The sequence below is a fragment of the Semicossyphus pulcher genome, unplaced genomic scaffold (assembly GCF_022749685.1).
Source record: "Semicossyphus pulcher isolate SPU_LCO1_2020_fin unplaced genomic scaffold, fSemPul1.0.p SCAF_8, whole genome shotgun sequence".
NCBI classification, from domain to species: domain Eukaryota; kingdom Metazoa; phylum Chordata; class Actinopteri; order Labriformes; family Labridae; genus Semicossyphus; species Semicossyphus pulcher.
This window is the reverse complement of record NW_027211759.1, coordinates 11,724,549-11,743,733: the sequence shown is the minus strand read 5'-3', so window position 1 is coordinate 11,743,733 and position 19,185 is coordinate 11,724,549. Positions and strand designations below refer to the sequence as shown.

At 44.8% G+C, this 19,185-nt stretch overlaps 2 protein-coding genes across 3 annotated transcripts in view; one reads left to right on the top strand and one right to left on the bottom strand.

The window, feature by feature from the left end:
* Positions 1-1,139: 1,139 nt before the first annotated feature.
* LOC138612667 (D(2) dopamine receptor-like) lies at positions 1,140-3,174 on the top strand. The gene is made up of 2 exons (XM_069686042.1): positions 1,140-2,685; positions 3,023-3,174. The coding sequence occupies exons 1-2, from the start codon at positions 1,140-1,142 to the stop codon at positions 3,172-3,174; spliced, it is 1,698 nt and encodes a 565-aa protein (XP_069542143.1).
* A 533-nt stretch (positions 3,175-3,707) lies between these two features.
* LOC138612881 (A-type voltage-gated potassium channel KCND2-like) overlaps positions 3,708-19,185 on the bottom strand; it is a 34,286-nt gene continuing 18,808 nt past the window's right edge. The window contains exons 2-6 of one of the 2 annotated variants that reach the window (XM_069686387.1): positions 9,768-9,930; positions 9,227-9,325; positions 8,186-8,284; positions 6,991-7,211; positions 3,708-5,211 (exon numbers count right to left, since the gene is read on the bottom strand). In XM_069686387.1, the coding sequence (XP_069542488.1) occupies positions 5,034-5,211; positions 6,991-7,211; positions 8,186-8,284; positions 9,227-9,325; positions 9,768-9,930 (760 nt within the window). In that variant the 3' untranslated portion in view covers positions 3,708-5,033. The remainder of the gene's footprint in view (positions 5,212-6,990; positions 7,212-8,185; positions 8,285-9,226; positions 9,326-9,767; positions 9,931-19,185) is intronic. The other variant, XM_069686388.1, reaches the window with a different exon arrangement.

Sequence of the window (19,185 nt, the reverse complement as noted above, 5' to 3'; positions counted from 1 at the left end):
CTTATGTTGTCTCGTTTCCCTCCTAATTTTTTTGAGATGCTGTTTTTATTTGTAACTACTTTCGTGTCTTTCAGTTCTATTTTTACCAAGTTTTGGCGAGCTCATTTTCTTATTTTATTTTGTCCTGAAACATCTCGAGTTATTTAGGAGACTTTATTAATCCCAGAGGGGAAATTCAATGTTTTCACTCTGTTAGCACAAACATAGGCCCGGAATACACACATGCACAAACGGGAACCAATGGACATGAGTGAGGGGGCTGCACGTGGACACGCGCCACGAGCAGTTGGGGGATTCGACGCGTTGCTCAAAGACACCTCGACAGAACCCAGATAAAGGAAGTGGCACCTCTCCAGCTACCAGCCCCAACGCCACGCTTTGTCTGCAACGAGGCTTGAGTCCCTGCAGACTGAGCTACCGTCTTATTTGTGAGCATAATGATATTTTTTTAATCTTTCAAAATAGTTTCTTCTCCAGAACTTTCTGCTTTGTATTTGGACAGACTTTTGATCAGTCTAATATGTATGATGGTCAGGGGGAAAATGTTTTGTGATGATCTAATCCCAGATTTGGCAGAGTCCATAAGCTTGCACATTTGAGGCAAAGAGCATTTCACACTTTATCTCCAAACAGGATTACACAGTGTCATGCTTTAATCCAGCAGCGCGGCACTCTTTATTTCCTCAGCCAATTCAGAAACTCCTGACTCATCCATCTGGCGCGCTAAATGCAAAGCTTTTAACCTTTGTGGGGTCCTGTATGAGATGAAAAGGACAGCTGTTCACTTTATACACATATGCATCACAGAGCCATACCATCATCATTATTACATTTGGCTTTTTTTTAAACTTCAGATCAGGTTGAGAGAACGGTGATGTAACCACTTTTCAATTAACAGCCGTTCCCTTTCTTCCTGTTCTGTGAATACGCAGCACAGTGTTTAATGAATGTGAACAGCGAGGACTCCCGGGTGACCTGCTGCTGCTGGGGAGTGATAATGAAAAGGGCGGATACTTTGGTACAACTCGTCCGAGCTACAGGTCTAACCATTCAGCGGAGAATCGTGAGCGAAGAAGCTTCCTGAATGTTTGAGAGACTGAAAGTACAGATTTTAACATGCTCACTCTTTGAACCTGGAGATGCCTACACCTGCATGGGACTCTGGGAACAACACCACCTCGGAGGACTACACCGACATCGCCTTTGTCGGGGCAAACTGCCTGATTCTGTTGATCACCTCTCTCGTCGGGGTTGCAGCGAATACCTTTGTCATACTGGCAGTTTACAACCAAAAATCCCTGCAGACTTGGAACAACGCGCTGGTGGTGAATCTTGCAGTTATAGACATCCTGAGGTGTTCGATCGACTGCCCTCTCCTCCTCAGCATCGTCGTCGCCGTGCATCAGAGACGACATGTGGACGAGCTGATCTGTGATGCTCAAGTGGCCTCTTTCTCCTTCAGCTGCTGCATCCAGCTGCTGATGCTGGCCTGCATCAGCGCGGAGAGGCACCAGGCCATCGCGCAGCCCTTCAAAACCAGCCAGAGAAGAAGACGAATCATGGTTCTGATTCCTCTCACATGGGCTTTGGCTATCCTGATGGCTGTCTTTTGTCTGACATTTGTGAAGGACTCACCGGTGCACGTGAGATGCAAAGGCGCGCGCAGAGAAACGCTCACCTCTTATGACACCTTCGGACTCTACGTGGTGTTCCCGCTTTGGGCAGCTTGCTTTGGGGTGATCATTGGATTCTATACTCGCATTTTCTTCCTCGTGAGATCACACAATCGCAAAATATTTGACAAAGGCATCTTTCTTCCGGAAAAAGAGAAAAAGGAAGAGAAGCAGAAGCAGGAAGAAATCACAACGGTGCAAAATGGAAACGGAAACCCCGAGCAGAGTCAGAACCTGAGCAGAAGCGTTGCCGAGATGGAACAAGTGACACAAGCTGAACCAAATTCATCGAAAAGGGATTCAGCAGCTGCTCTGCTGACCTCAACCAAAGCTCCACAGCGCGTCTACGTCCGTTCAGAGACTAAGAAGGAATTAAAAAACACAGTGGCGGTAACTGACTTAGAAACAGAACAACCTCGACCTCCTGATGTTCAGGTGACAGTGTACACGGAGGAGAAACCTTTTAAAACACAGCAGCCCGACTCGGTTAGCACAAAAGCCGAAGCCAACCCATCAAAAGGAGATGCTGTTACTGGTGTTAAGAACTCGACTACAAAACCTCAGAAGTTGTCGAGCAATTTCGACACAGAAAAGCAGACCAAAGAGAGAGGGGAAATTGACAAAGCGACCTCTGAATTGAAAGAAAGCAGCCCTGATTTCCCAAAACCGGCACAGTCAGAGAATCCTGTTTTACTGATTGAACAAAAACAACCAAAGAAAAGCACTGAAGGAGAACAACCTGCTGTCACTACGGTAGATCAAGAGTCCTCATTACCTCCGGTCTCGATTAATGTCCCTGAAACAGAAGCTGCAAAACAAACGATGACGGCAGAAGGTGCTGTTTGCATGATGCCGTCAAGAGCGGGGAAAGAGAGAGCGAACAAGAGGAAGGAAAGCAAAATGGCCAAGCGAGCCGGCTACATCATTATAACCTTCCTCTTGTTCTGGCTGCCATTGATCACAACCATCCTGGTGAATTTTGTGGTTCACAAAAACAAGAAACCGCCGGTAAGTATTTGGAGAGGTGAGGATGCAACGGTTTTTAAAAATGCAATAAATGTGTAACAACATTTTTGTGCATAGCAACGTAGCATGTGGAATAACTTGATTTAATAACGTTGCATAAGAAGTCAACTCACTTCTAGGTCAAAAAATGTTAATGATTCTAAAATATGTGATAATGTATTTTCAAGATGTTTAAATATATATTACAAAGTGAGAACATGCATATGAATAAACATCAAACAATGTATGACCTCATGTGGGTCCCCAAACCCAAGGTTGAAAGCCTCTCTTCCATACACTCATATTTTCTAACTCTTAGTAACTTTCCATCATTTTTCAGACAGTAATCGTCCAGCACGTGGAGGTTCTGTCGGTGTCTGTCGCCTGCATCACGTCCCTGAGTGACCCGATAATCTACGCCGCGGTGAACCCTCAGTTCCGCACAGAGTTCTACAGGATTAAAAACAGAGTTGAATCCATATTCAATAAGAAATGATCAGATCTCCTCTGCTGTCTACCTCTAACTCGCACTGGACCAATTGACCGTATTCTATATTCACTGTGTAACTGAATATTAACAGGGTTAACATTTGTCCAGTCTTTGTTCAAATATTAACTAAAATGATCCCCAGATGTAAAAGAGTGAACTTCTATTTGGGTATATGAGGCCTATTATTTTATACGCTGCTGCGATATGTGAGATTTAATGCTGGCTGACTTCTCAGCAGTGTCTAAACACCGCAGAGCAGAGGCGCTGCATGCTGCGAGAAGCAGCAACGAGCTCAGCAGGGGGGGACGTTCTCTGTCAAACAATCACCGAGGCCTGCTTGTCTGTCGGTCTCCAGAGACCCAGCACTCAGGACCCACCGCTGGGCTGGTCAGGTCCTCACACGTCCTCCAGCAGCACCTCATTATTATCCAATCCTCCTGTTAGTGACCCGGTTATGAAACTCAGCTAATTGTGTTCTAGTGAAAGGGGAATAAAGACAAGACATGGCTCGTTTAATGGATGTTTGAGTAGAGCTACAGTATTTATTCTATCCACTGCACCAAATGCACAATGTGAAATTATTTCTCCCTCTTCCTCGCCCCTTTATATACGTTCTTCATGACAAGAGTTGTATTTTATTAAAAGCAAAGTGTTTACATCATTACATACCAGCCTCCTGTGTCCTTCCAGCAATCTCATTTTCACTGACAAACCTCCATAAAGAAGCAGAGACATACTTTTTTTTAATAAAACAGAAGTCTGCAATGACAGCATGCAAATCCTTAATTCAACCAGGTAACAGACAGAAAGAGTATGCCAACAACTGTCAACTAAATCTAGAAATAAGAGGAGCCAACTTCAAATGCAGCTGAGAAAGTTCTAACCGAGATATTTACAATATGAAAAATGTACAAAATGGCCTTTTAACACAGTGAAATCTACCAAGTCTCGCTTAGGGATATTATAATTCAAGAGGAACGCGATGGAGGTGATGCTTACACTCTGTCATGTGGCTGTCCAGGTCAATATAATGAGTCCACATTAGGGTTAGTATTAGTTAACATTCACTCATATTTCTAACTAATATGTACCCTGTATAGTTCTCAATATCAGGTGTTAATTAATGACAGTGGCTTTCACATCAGAATGTCAAGTATGTATGTAACACAGATTTTGTCATTTTCACTTGCACATTTCACAAACATGTCAGGATGCGGCGTATATTTTACTCATCGAGCGATGACATCAACCAGTTAATGAGTCAGTTTATGAATATTCACAACAGTTATTCATTCCAGCAGACGTACGATCTCTGAATTTACAACAGTGAGGGGGACTATTAGAAACCGGTGAATTCAGGGGTTTCAAAATAATCTGTGGTGGATGTGCAGTGAATGTTTTCAAATGTGTAAGTCGAATGTTTAATATTCACAAAGACGGCCCTCTGTTCATGAATATGTGTGCTTTGTCATCAGAGGCCATCGGGAATGACCTTTGTAACATCTGCCTTTCCTCCTTGGAATCAGAAGACAACAAATACGACTACATTACATATTCAAAAATAAAGTTTTTCTCAGTATTTTTAGGCAACAACGATAACCAATGCAATCCGACACTTCCCTCGCTCTGCTGTGCTTTAAAGGAGCAGGATCTGCTGGTTCGCTCTTTACTTCCAAGGCAGCCGTCCACATCACTCTAATACCATGCAGAGTTTGACATCAGATGAGATCACTACTTCAAAAAACCTCCGACTTCTGCTAATCTTATAATCCCTCTAGATTATGGCAGGTTGATGCTCGGTGGTCCATCTCCTCAGCATCTGGTGCTTTCTTGAGACCAGTTAGCTAATCGGATAGGCGTGACATCTACAAGGCAGATACTCGGACAATGTTGCTCTGAGAGTATGCGGTGGTGGTGGTGGAGCCGTGCCCGTCTGATGAGGTCACCACGGGGGCAGAGAGGCTGACCATGGAGGGGGTGATGTAAGCCTCGTCACATTTCAAGGGCACGGTCTCGTCGAGTTTGGCATTCAGGCTGGAGCGGCTGTAAAAGAAAACAGGGGATGAAAGAGGGCGAGAGGCTTGACCTTGTGGATGTTTTACACAAAGACACAGTTATTCCAAACGTTCTTACACTATAGGGAAGACACTTTTAAGATAAAGCTTCATTCTCTGTAGAGGAAACACTTAAAGGAGCTTTGGCTCTTGATGCTCATTAAGTGACATTTCTATTTTCAGAGTGAACAGAGTCTATAGACGAGGACTGTGTGCCTGTCACCACAGCCTGAGACTGACTGTACTGTGTAAGTTAACTACATGAACACATTACATCCTTCACTGGCTGTTTGGGTACAGTTTGTGCCGTCGTGTTGCATGAGAAATTTCACACGAGAAACTATCATCACATATAATGCATGTACAGCCGTGGAAGAGAATTTGCAATTCTCACTCCTGTGTGAAATTTTTCACACCCAGATTAACAAGATCACCCAGTTTATGAAATAACACTTTCCCCCCTCTTACCCCGTCGTGTTATCAGATAGTTCAGCCTCTACAGCAACACCTCTTCCCAGATGCAGCTTCCTAGTTCCTCTGGATAATCCACAGAACAAGCTGCTCAGCTGTTTTCACAGAGAAGGGACTATTTCTTTTGTAGAAAGTAGTTCCACTGAAAACTGTTTTATCTCGCAGGGAAACTGGAGGCTTATGTTGGTGTTTTTCAATTTTTCTTTGAGCACCAAAAACAAAATCCATTGTATTGATTTGGAAGCAATTATCTGAGAGACATATCTTCAATCCAGTGCAAATAAAAACATCACTATAAGCCGGCAGATAGCAGCCGACGAAGAGGTGAGTGAAATAGGATTTTTCATAAATTGGATAAACCGGCCCAAAAAGATTTTTGCAGGTTGTGTGAGAACAAGCTACACTCACGAAACCAATCAAGTCCAAAAATCACACATGCTCTGAACTTTCATTTTGTTTCTTTCCAATAAAAAACATGCAGCTCAAAAGTTAAAGTGATAAACATTTCAACAAATGTCTCTTAAGTCACTATTTATCGCCGAATGAGGTAACACAATGGTGATTGAGCCTATGGTGCACTTTGCATTTGCAGTATATAGTATTATTACGGACTGGGTGTCTGTGGCAACAGTCACGGAAAAAATCATAAGCGGCGCCCAGTTAGTGACGCGTTTTAACTCGCCCAGCAGTGGTTGGTCTGCCGGAGAGGGTAGGCGGAGCTAAGCGGCTGCTTTTCCGGTCTCTGCAAGTGTTGCGAGTAAACAGTAATCTACTATGGCTGAACAAACAAAGAAAAGATGGATGACTACAGATACAGCTTCAAAAATAAGTGAAAATCCAAAGAAAGAGAAACAAATTTGACTCTCAGATGAAGCAAACAGTCTGAAAAGGAAAGCGACCGTCAGCGAGGAAAATCAAGAGTTACAACCGGAGCCAACCGTGGACGTTAAATTGGAAAGTGTCCTCCAAAAGTTACCGATTATCACCAAAGGTGCTGCCATAGAGAACGCAACTGAAATATTTGAGATTGAATCTTTAAACTTGTCATTAAATAATTGAAACAACTGTTTGAAGCTTCCTGATGATGCATGTTTCGATTATACAATAAACGCAGATTTGGAGATTTGATCGAATCCACACGAGAGCTTTTAGTTTAAAAGCCAAACATGCAGATACATGAACTTCCCATCCATTCATTTCCCACCACAGAATCAATCACCGTTATCTTTTCTTTTCATACAGAAAAAGTTAGTATTGTGGAGAGAGATGTAGGGACAGAACAAAAGAGCAGCACTACCTGTTGGCGACCGGCCTCTCTCTGATCTGTATGGTGCTGAGCTCCTGGTTGTTGGTGCTGGGCAGGCTGAAGCTGCTCTTCTTCCTGTGGCGTCGGGAGCAGCACGAGCTGAGGCCGTGCGGAGACGAGGACAGCGAGGACGCACGCGAGCCCGACTTGTTCATCACGGAGATGTCCATGCAGTTGGCCTGGAACGTCTGCTCGTCCACAAACTCGTGGTTCTGCAGGGGAAGATGGCGGGAACTCAGATTTCAATGGCGCTCGTGAATCACTCTATTACATCAATGATTGGCTCTGCTAAATAATGACTAAAGATGTTTCACAGTAAAGACTAAACAGACTGAACAGAATCAGCAGCAAAATTGTTTAATAATTGGAAGATGAATCATCGAGGGAATAGAAATATATTGGCCCAGATGTCCATATTAAGTGCCATCTGTGAAAACATTCACAACTGTTATCCCTGTGACAAATGAGCAGGACTTGAAGGTCAGATTAAAGTGCGTTTCAGCCTCCGCCAGCAGGTGGCAGCGTCACCCCGCAGGATGTGCTTTGAATCATTGCCTCATCTCTTATACCTTCCTTCTGTCACTCTGCCATCTATAATGCACGCCATGAGCAGCCTAATGTAAACATGTGCGCTGCCATCTGAATGGCATGAAGCCTTTATGGAGCTTTTCCCACACGACATGCGGGGCCCTTTTACTGGGGGGAGGATGATCCATGAGGAGGAACACTGATTTACTGCCTGTGTGTCTCTGTACAGAGCTGTAAGTGTAAAACTCATGTCACAGCAAAGCATTAAAGAGGCTCTCACATCTCTGAATTATAGATTGTTGAAAATTAAGTATGCTGGTTTGTTTGGAGGGAGTAATGTTCCTGGCTGGCGGAGTCATGTTATCTGTAGCATGTTTCTGGACCCATTTACAGCTATTTTTAACCGGGGCTGCATATAAAATGATTGTACAGTTTGTGCACGGATGAAAAAGCTCACTTTGTTTCTATTTGCAGCACACTGTACCCCGGCTGGCACAACCGATGGTACAGCGCAGATGCAATTGCACATGAAAGGAACTATTTTTTCCAGTGAGCTATTTTAATCTGTTACAAAGTAAGAATGAAAGACACCAGAGTGATTGTGAGTCTTCCAGTGGACACAGCTTTCAAGTTTTATGGGGGAAACAAAGGATTTTACCGTGGTCTTCTCCAGGCAGTGCAGCAGGTGATGATGCTGGCTCTCAAAAGGAGGGCTCGGGGCCTTCCCCACCAGGGCCTGTCCTGCCTCCTTGGAGGCCTTGGAACACAAAGTGAAAGAAAACAACAGTGTAGATGAGCAGGCTCAGACTGCGCATGGAAACAGAGTCTCAGGCAAACAGCTAGTGATGTAGGCAAAGCATTGACGGTTTAAATGCTGATCTGTAGCACGGCAGCCAATCTACTGAGAACCTATTAAGATGGGGGTGTTTTAGAGGTGCATAGAGACAGTAGCTGATTACGACATGTTTCACTGATAGAATTGGTTTTGCCATTTCTTTCGCTGATTTAGTGAGAAGGACCAGAAAAGTCAAATTAGAAACTGAGCTCATTTCAGTGCAACAGCAGTGGCACACCTAGACACAGATCGAACAGATTGCACCAAACACAGCACAGATTCTGCACCACAACAACACTACACACTTTGATGAGGCTCTGCACGGCTCTGGGATGGAAGGTATGTTGTGTTAGTCTGCACTACAACCTGGATGCTCGAGAAATAACACACACAGAACACACACACGGCAGATCAGAAACAGAGTTCAGAGGAGATGCAGGCTGTGCAGACAGTCTCCACAGGCGACCTACTGTCCAGTAAGCCTTTGGTTCCCCTCTTCCCCTCCAAACCCTGTTGGACAGACATGCAGAGCTTGGTCATGAGTCAGTGGGACTGTAATGGCCGTGCTCCACCAGAAGGCGAGTGTGCCTGCCTGGCCCCTCCTGCTGTATGGACGGAGATAAAATGTGTCGACGAAGCATGTTAATGCCGGCGCTGAGAGGTGTGATGTAAGAGAGAGGACGATCACACTGAAGCACTGGAATGACAGCAGCCCCTGTGTTACAGCATGAGAAGCCCCCCTCCCTCTTTCCCTCCCCGCCCTCCCCTGAGTGAGGTGGCATGGCCCCCCGAGCAGAGCGGCATGCAAGCGTCAGCGAGGCCCCGGTCAGTCAGCCCCCGGAGCCGCCGCTTGGTCCCCGTTACCTCCTCCAGCGAGTCGATCAGGAGCCCGTTTTGTTTGTAGCGCATATAGGCATTAGTGCCTCGAATCTTCACAGCACGGATTCTAGCAAGTCGAGTTTTCTGTTTGAACAAACAGACCTCTGTTTTAGCCTCTGACGGTTTGTCTGTCACACTAATTGGCTGTGTCTCCCTCTGGCAGCCACAGTATTTAGCAGGGAGAGGCTGTGCTTAAATGTACCATTACAGAAAATTCTGCCTTAGCAAACACTTTCAGGAAGAAATGAACATATTGCTATTGAAAAGCTGCTGACACTAAACTCTGAAGATCATTTGTTCAGTCATTGTCATTTCCTCTCTTATTTCTCCCTCACAGAAATATACTCAAGAGATTTTACCCCGCCCCCCAAATACACAGAAACACAATAAAAGATTAATATTCTGCAGGATAGTGTTGGCCCTGTCATTCTGTTACGTGTGGATAAGAAAAGGACAGATAGGAGCGGAAAAAAAAGACAGAGAGAGAAAGAGGAAGAGAGCGGAAAAAGGGAGGGTGAGTCAGTACCCTCTGGGCTCGTCGTTTCTCTGCCCGCTGGCTTTGGTGGTAGATGCGGCTGAAGTTTGACACTATGACAGGGACAGGCAAGGCAATGACCAGCACCCCACTCAGAGAGCATATGGACCCAAACACCTTCCCCACGATTGTTTTTGGCACCATGTCACCGTACCTGCAACACAGAGAAAACAGACAGCAGTGAGCACACGGCGCGGAAAAAACAAGACAGGAACACATTCCTTTAAAAGAGTCGTTTCATCATGTTAAGCTGTTGTGTGATTAATGTTATTTTTACTCGTCTTGAAATAGTTACAGTGACCTTGGATGATTTCACAACTTGAAACAATAAGTCACACATTTGAGGCGGGTGAGGAATAAATAGAACTTTTGTGAAGTCTCTTCTTGCTGGCCTACTTTCAATATGCCATCATGATGCTCCTCTTTTTAAACCCCGTTTCATATATAATTACACACCTGCTGGCACCGGCTAATGCTTTCACGTCGTGACCAAACGCGCTACATATCCCCTGTGACCTCTGTTAGCCAAACAGCTTGTGAAAGATACAGCGAGTGGTATCACATCGAGTAAAAGCAAAAGGGGACGGGAACAGCGTGACGCCGAACCCTGGAGGAATCGTTAAAGTCTGCGGGCCACTTGTGTGTTTTGTTCTTCTTTTCACATCAGAATGGACCTTAAATATTGCAGATATAAAACAGTGAAACAGCATTACAGCAGACTGTGTTTGGAAATCATGCACGGAGACAGATCTGATCTGTGTATGTAAGCACAGGCATGTAGTTTCTCAACATCTTTAAATGTTGAACAGGCTACATTCAGCGTGAATAGATTAATGGTTGTGCTTGTGTCAGATGGGGACTGAATCATCCCCATTAAAGAGATTAATGCGCCTGTCTTCTATCAGGCAGTCGGACCTGTCGGCGTTCAAGGTAAAGCTGAAATCAAACTGTCTGCAGGATCTCACTTTCTTTACATTAGCCGACACATCCGCAGCCAGTTACCAGAGCTGGAAATGACTTCCTTTAGTTCGGATTCAAAGATTTGTATTAGCACTTGCATTATCATTCAAATGCACTTTATTAAGTCCATCATTCATAGCCACGTGACATTAAGCTTTGTCAACTCTCAGCAGCCAAGTTATCATAGCATGATTGTTTCTGAGGCTTTGTCATCTTGTGAGAAGCTTTTAATGAGAACTGAACAGATAACATACTGATCTGAAACAATCGTTTCAGTTACCAGTTAAAAAGCTACAAGCTAATGAATCTTTCAGTGACAGTGTGATTCACTTTAAAGAGTCAGACTGAGATCACTTCTACCACTTACCAGTCCTTACTACCAAGTAGACCTGCACGAGGTGAGGAAAATCTGCAGCGTGCAATAACATTGTTTTTGGTGTCAAAACGACACGAGATAAACAAATATTGAAGTGTGCGTACAAGCTAGAAAGTTACAGTTCTAATGTCTTTCTGCTGCACAGAAGCTGTGATTGTAGGCTGCCGTAAATTAACACCATAGATGAATATATGAAAAGATGGACGACACGACAGCCAAAACCTCTCTATCGCCCCCTACTGACCGGCTGCAGTATAGCTCATAAAGCCCGCCTCCTCCATGTTAACAGATGGGACATGAGTCAAACTACAAAATCAAAATACAGGTGAAATAAATGTTTCTCAAACATGGTTTCTGTCATTATAGTTAGTTCTTATCATGCTGATTTACGTCCAAGTGTTCATTTTTCTGACAAGTTTATTTTTAATTAGTTATTTGATGCTGTAAAAAGGATGATTGACAGCTCTGTTGACAAATACGGCTCCTGCAGCCGATCTGTTCTGGATTAGCAGAGTAGAGGAGGAACGGCGAGAGGAGACGTAACTAAAACAATCACTACAGTCACTGAAGTTTACATATCTGTGAACGTCTGCTTCAGACCAACACAAAGAAGCTGTTCTGCTGTTAAACACGCCGACATGCGGGATCCTTGCTGTTTTTTTGGTAAGTTAACGGTGTGTTTTGGTTGGCGGAAGTGGCTACGCTGCTGATCTCTACTGCACAGTTCTGTCTCCAATCACAAGATGGCTGCGCCTATCACAGGAGCTATTTTAGCACCAATTTCGTACAATGAGAGCAGTTGGAGACGCGTTGTCCATGTATATATACAGTCATTGGCTGACATCAAATAATCCGATGGTAGCTGACAGTCAGCTGAGGCTTGATCAGATTAGACAAATGGTTTGAATGTATACAGGTCCTGCAGGTAGGTCCAATGTTTGCATGCGGAGGGTGAATGCACGGCATGTGCACACATTTTATTCCTGTTTATGGGGATTCAGGCAGTTGTTCTGGGTGTTTATTGCGCTTAAATTATGATAAAGATAGCAATTTAATTTGCAGCCCTACTGGCAAGGCAAAAGTTTAGTGGTAAACAACACAGAGCCGTTGTGTTGCCACACAGTGAGGTGAATATCATTTAACATCATTAGATAATTAGGGGGGAGGCTCTATTTTCTCCCAGGCAATTAATAGTGCCCGGCCCAAACCTGCAAATTATAACCACAAATCACTTGAACATAACCTGCATGTTTATGAACAGCCCTCTGCAGATACTCGAGGCAACAGGCAGCACTTGGGTTTAACAAGAGGAGCGAAAATGAATGAGTCAGGGCATTTTTGTTTTCCTTGTCTTCTAAACATCCTTCTATGAGCTGCTGAGGAGCAGCTATCCACGGTGTTGCAGGTGGGTGAGATGAATGATCGAGAGCCTAATGCGCAAATGACCTGAGAAGACCATTAGCTCCTGAGAGGAAGATGAATGCAGGTAGGAAAGGACATCAGCATTGCTCAGTGGCTGTGACAGCCGCGCGTCTCTCAAGTGAGGCGGGCTAATGTGAATGTATCGCTACACGGGAGGTTGACTATTTCATAAATGAAGTTGTCTAATGCCCACGGCCGTCTGCTTGAGTCATTAGCCTCAGGTTTCCATCACGTTGGGCCCCAACAGCCGGGCTTCCACAGAGCCTGGGCGGAAAGATGTAAAAGTGGACATTTTAATATCACGCTTGATGGGACTTCATGTACAACAGTTTGCTTTCAAGTTGAGTAATCTCACACAGATGTCATTAGTTTTACAGTTCATTACAGGTCAGTCATTTTCCTCTGTAATCACAGACGCAGCCTGACAGCAGGTGTCAATTATAGATTCCGGATGTTCTGTTGAAAGCCTATTAAGAGATCCACATAAAAAATGCACCGCAGCATAAACGCGACTGCTCACGTGTGTTTTATTCCAACGGGTTGGAGAGTCAAGATGCTGCTGGATGTGAAAATGAGTCCGAACAGATGACTGGGGAATAAAAAGTATTGCAGTTCTTTGAGGGAGCATCGTCTTTTGAAAGCAAAGCATAGTAGTGAGCAGGTAAGGAAAAAGGGAGGGAGCAAGCGCTCTCTGGAGAAAGGCACTAACAGTGATGGATTGTTCATAAGGGGGAGGCTGGGATACACAAAGCTCTGCCTCCTGGATGACGGCAGAGGGAGGAATTAGCAGCAGCCAGAGATTAAAGTAATGTTCCTGCTTTGTTCTTGTTGTCTCCAGCTAACAGGTAGCCAGGTTTGCTACCCCGAGCTGACACGGGTGAGACACGAAGATGGATGGCCAGATCCTTATCCACCCTGCAGAGGAGGAAGAGGAGTGTCGGAATGACTGAGTATCAATTCCCCAGTTCCACCCACCTGAAACCGTACTGCGCTCGCACTCGCAGCGCTCTTAAAAACAGCGCATTGTGTAGAATTGTCCTACAGTGAGATGACAGCATTGCAGATGAAGCCCGGCGTGAAGAGGAAGAAAGAGAGAGAGAGGAACGGGGGTTTTGTCTCAGACGGTGTAGGAGAAATGTCAGGCTTAAAGGAATATTTGAATTCCAGAAGCGGGGGATGAATGTCCCCGCCCGGTTTGGATAATAGACCAATCAAACATTCATGAGTCCCTGTGTCAACCTGTGTGGCAGAGTTTGTGCGCTTGACCTTAAGAGTGGTGCGCTATTCCATCAGGGGGTGCTCGCAGACAGATTTCTGTACATGACCTCATCGCCTCACAGCGAGCGCCGACACCCGAAGACATGGACACGCCTGGACACACAGGACCACACAGACACACATAAGCAGTCACAAGAACATACACTCGTTTGAGTGCGCGTGTGTGTCTGTGAAAAGGCCTTTAATTTGACATCTAGTTAAACCAATCCTCCTTCCTAAAAAAGCAATCTTGTTCCTTGATTGTCTTCCAGAACCCCGCGTCTGAAATCTGACTGCCATCTGGTAAGTGGGAAGCGAGAAGAAAAAAAACAAACAAGATATCTGGATGACTTTACAGACACGTCATTTGTTTATTTCTCTTCTCAGAGAAAGGGCAGCTCTTCCGTAAATGAAAGCAAACAAAATGAAATCTTTCAGCTACAATGAGCCTAAATTGTAGAAATGTGACCTTTTCTGGTCATTTGTGCCGCTGTGTGTGCTCACACAAACAAACCGACATATCAAAGTGTTGGGAGGGAAAAGGCTGCACTTATGTAGAAAAAACCTTCAAGTTTCTGATGTAATCATCAAGGTCTAAAGTAAGACCTGCTGTCCCACAGACTGACACGCCGGTGGAGATCACTGCCAACAGCTTAGCACTGCTGACAATTAGGATCCAAGGAGGATGTGGCAGATCTTTCAGCGCAGAGGGCTTTGTAACAGCGTTCAAATCCAATCATCCACTGGCACCTCTGTCATGCTACTTCCAGCTTCCACTTCCTGTGTTTTTTTTTTTACCGTGAAACTCACTCGCCTCCTGTAGTGAAATACAACAATAAAAGCAGAGGGAATGAAAGGCTCTCAAACGGCCTCAAAGCCTTTAATTCCACTGATGTTAGCGCTCAAGGTCAAGGTGTTAAAATGAAAAATAAAAAGAAGCCGGAGCTTCTTGGCTGTGTGCTGCCGTCTTATTAAACCCGTCATGGTAAAGACACTGAATCTCATCAAACTGCACTTTGATCTACTCCACTTTGATATTTCAATAATAAGCACTGGAATGAAACTAATTTGATTAATACATTAAGCATTTTGATTCATCGTCTGATTAGAATCAAGCACACTGTCCTATCTCATGCACTATCTATCCCCGTTGTTTCACGGCAATAAAAACCGAGGGGTCTGCAATCTGAAGATCTGAATATGAAATTAAATTCACTCTGACCTTCTTCCACGACACTGGTTTAACTTTACATGTCAGCGTTTATCTCTTATTGTTTTCAGGCAGGGCAAATTCTAATCTACATCACTGGCATCTGTTGTGTGTGTTGAGCGAGCAGCAACCTCTGCAGCTGAGAAATTAAGACGTGTGCGCGCCAAGAACTGCAGTTCCTCGAGTGGCCACTTGAGGCTTGCTCCAAAAGCGAGTAAATCTCCATTAGGCCCCATATTAAGATGCCAAACTTTACAGCTGCATTAAACATGTTTACAGCCTGGTACAATGTACAGTTTGGATGTCTATAGATAATTTCACATCTGTACAGGGGGTAAATACTCATCCATTTAAATTAGCGTATTGGTCTGAATACAAGGTATATACAGGTTTTTTTCCCTTGACATACATCTAAAAAAGTGGGGTAGCTTATATTCGGGGTCTAGACTTTTAAAGGCCAATATACTGCATGTTCACAATAGCAGACAGCAGGTGCCACTTATCTGTAAAGTGAGTGTCCCCTCATGACTGAGGCCATCGCTCACAGTGCCAGGGGGATGTAAGATGGAGAGACACAGTGATCGTCCAAAATAAATGGCTTCTGAGGCGGAGTAATGATGTCAATTTTAAGAGAAGTGTTGTCAGAGAGTGTAATGTCCGAAAATAGTGAGCTTACAAAGATCAGGGGCCGACCGTAATGCTGCATAGCCCTCCACACCTTGGTTAAGCTCATGGGATTCCTGCCTTCCCCGGCCTGGAAAAACCTCAAACTGCTGCATCTTAAAAATGCTAACAGTCTTACCTAAAAGATGGTAAGAGAGAAAATTGTACCGTCGTCCTTAAAGTACCAATACGGTATATGAAGACTTAAAGTTCAGCATAGTTTGGGGCGTGGTGCTTTTGAGATGTAGAGAGACAGGAAATGTGGGGAGTAGAGAGTAGGGGATGACGGGCACAGCTCAGCAGACTGGGAGTCCAACCTGCGATCAGTGCGTCGAGGACTGGGGCGCCTGCTCTACCAGCTGAGCTAAACCAGCGCCCCCCTTTGACTGACTCTGGCTGTCTGGTAAGTGTCGCTTCCGCCTCTTCGCTCACTGAACTGAACCTCTCAGATCTGCCTGTGTGTGTGACTTTTCATGCTAATAGACAAATAACATGTCTTCTTGTTTATAAGAGGCCTTTCAAGAGATCTGAGCTCCACTTGTTTTGGTGAGGGAATAACTGCTAATGTTGTGCTGGTATGTTGGCAGTAATCAGCAGGTATCGGTGTCTGCACTCACCGTACCTGGCTTGTTAGCTCGTTCAGTGTTTGTCATACATTGATGTATTGGTGGCAACCCATGAATGAGAGACAGGATAGTTGTTGGCTTTTACTGTGGGCCGTTATGATGAGAAAGCTGGTTGATTTACCTGGTACAAGAAGTTTACTCACCGCTTTACATGATGGTTAATTAAATGAAGATTAATTTGCTCGCTAAGGAATTAGACAGACTGTTTATCTTTGATAACTTGGTGTTTGCCAACCCTTTGCTCCTCGTCAGCGCCACTCTCTCATCCAAATAAGGTCACTTCTGGCTCAGGAATACCAACCAATATGCCGAACGTAACACTTTGAAAAGGCAGTCAAAAAGGCAATGGGTGATGTTACGTTGGCTAAGTATACCGTCTATGGTGTCAAGAGAACTTTTGCTCTTTGAGACGCTTAAACAAGACATTTATTTGATGAGAAAAATACTAAATTGAGGGAAAAACGTCAAGGTCGAGAACCTGTAGTCTGACTGAGCATTACCATTTTTTTATCATTTCAAAAAGATGAGATGGGTGAATTCCAAACATGCTCGCTGCCTCCTCAGCATGTCTTTGATAATTCCTTGAATGCATGATTTCCTGTTTGACCTTCACCAACCGTCCCATTGCACACCGAGCTCCCTATCAGCGCTTCCAGGGGTAATTTCACATGCTCGGTTTCACAGTTCAATGGTTTCTACAGCACAGACGAGCCCTCCAAAGCTGTGAGACCAAAACCTGCCAATTAACCTGGAAGAAGACTCTGTCACCTACTGTACCCATCAAAAGTTTGAAACGACAGAGCGAGGCATTAGAACCGGGCGGGGACGACGGCACAGTGGCAAGGTCGGGAAGTTTCACATTTCCTTAAACTGCTGACATTTCCTGCAGGCGTGATGTGAAATGTAAAGCTGCGGCAGAGGATCAAAGAATGTCAGAGTGGACACAACATTAAAATCTTATCTGAGGATTTGACACAGAAGCGATGAAGCCTTACACTGACCAAACGAGAAAGGCTCCATTTTTTACAAGCCGTGACAAGGAGCAAATGGAGCAATGCTCCACGACAATACGGCTCTCTGTACCTTCTCCGCAAGGCTGAAAGAGCACAATATTCATCCTTGCTGACAGTTAAATAATAGATGTACCAAAAAAAATGCAATTTTCCCTCCTGAACTCCATCATGCTCGTACAACTATGAATTCGGAATCTCAAGAAAATTGATTATACTGCCTGCATGTCATAGAGGCATACTAACATGAGTGACAAGAAGAGATTCATTTTCTGGAGTGTATTTGTGAAGACGGCGAAATTTATGGAGCGCTGCAGCAGAGGTCTTGAGGGTGGTTTTGTCTGAGGCCTCATAAAAAATTTAGTTCGTAAAAACAAGAAAGGAAAGGCTATAGAATCGTTCTCTCTGTGCCAACGGGCATCGTGAATCTGACCGCCGAGCGAGAGAGGAGAAATGAAGCAAACTGAGATTGCAGATAAACAAGTGTAAGACGGCTGTATGAAGGGAAACTGTGCATGTGTACTGTGTGTTTCAAATTTATATTAATGAACCAAATGTAAATCTCTTTTGTATTTTGGTCAGCATGTTCAAATATTAAGCACACTCTGATTTCTCTCCACTGCGAACAGACTGTAAAGTAAAATCTTTGTTATGCTGTGGAGACTGGCAGCATCGCTCGTGGCTAACATCCTGCAAGGATCTTTTCAGTGCAGTGGCACAGCTACAGCTTGCACCACTGCAATGCAATCCTCGGGGAGATATTGCACGAGGTTTCAGGAGTCAGAAGCACAATAAATGAACATGATCTCCAACATGATCCCTAAACTCCACAATCATTCCCGATGTTCTGCGCTGCGTCTCTCTGGCTTCAGCCTTGGAGCACAACATCCAAAACGCTGCCTCTCCTGGGTTTGGACACCAAAGACTGATGGGATTAGGGGTGTGTGGGCTGATAGGACTCTGCTCTGATGCTATCCCTCAGATATACATCATTATAGAGAGGGGGGGGAATCCCACAGGCGCCGGGATTAGCCCGATTTTCACTGCAGGTGATAAGGGAGGGAAGGAGAGGCTGGCAGAACTACACAACATAATGGGGAGATAGGGAAGCAGAGATAGGAGGGAGCCGGAGGACCGCACTGCCTGCTGTAATGCGTGTGGTAGGAGAAACAGAGCACTCGAGTATGAGTAACTGCGAACAATAGCCACAGGGAAGGACAACTTTGAGATAGGTGAACATCTCCGACTCAGCGGGCAAACACGCTCTGACTACATTGCTCCGAAAAGGATGTTGGAAATGCAGTAAAATGAAGTGTGGAACAGATGTGGGAGATTGTTTTGTATGCTTTCCACAATCCAGCAGAGATCCAGTCTCTGCAGAATTGTGTGCAGAGCTGAAGGTTAGCATGTGAAGTTCAAGGAAACAGGCATGGCGCGCGGGGCTACATGCCAGCCGGTGTTAATGCATCGTAAATGAAGACTTTGTGATGAGGCAGTGTCAGTGTAGCTTTGATCCTACAGCTGAACGTTCACCCTGGAGTCTCAGGCGCTACACAGACCCAGTAAAGGCCAGCGAAAGTCGTCCCTCGTCGCCATGCAGACACAGATAAACCATATAGAATAATCCCTCACGTATAGCTCTGGCAAAGGCACCTCGGCTCTCTCGCTCACATATCAAACATGTATTCCCTCAGCCCTCCAAATCCCAGCTTAACCCCAACCCCGCGAAACCAGGCGGCTAGTTATCACCGCCGCTCTGACATTAGCATGCACGCCCTCCCTCATTTGGGAGATCTTCTTAAGAGTCAGGGATGATAAAAAGCTTTCCTCTCTACTGCTCTTCCATTCCTGACTTTGACTCACCCTTCCTCTGCCTGGACCTGCC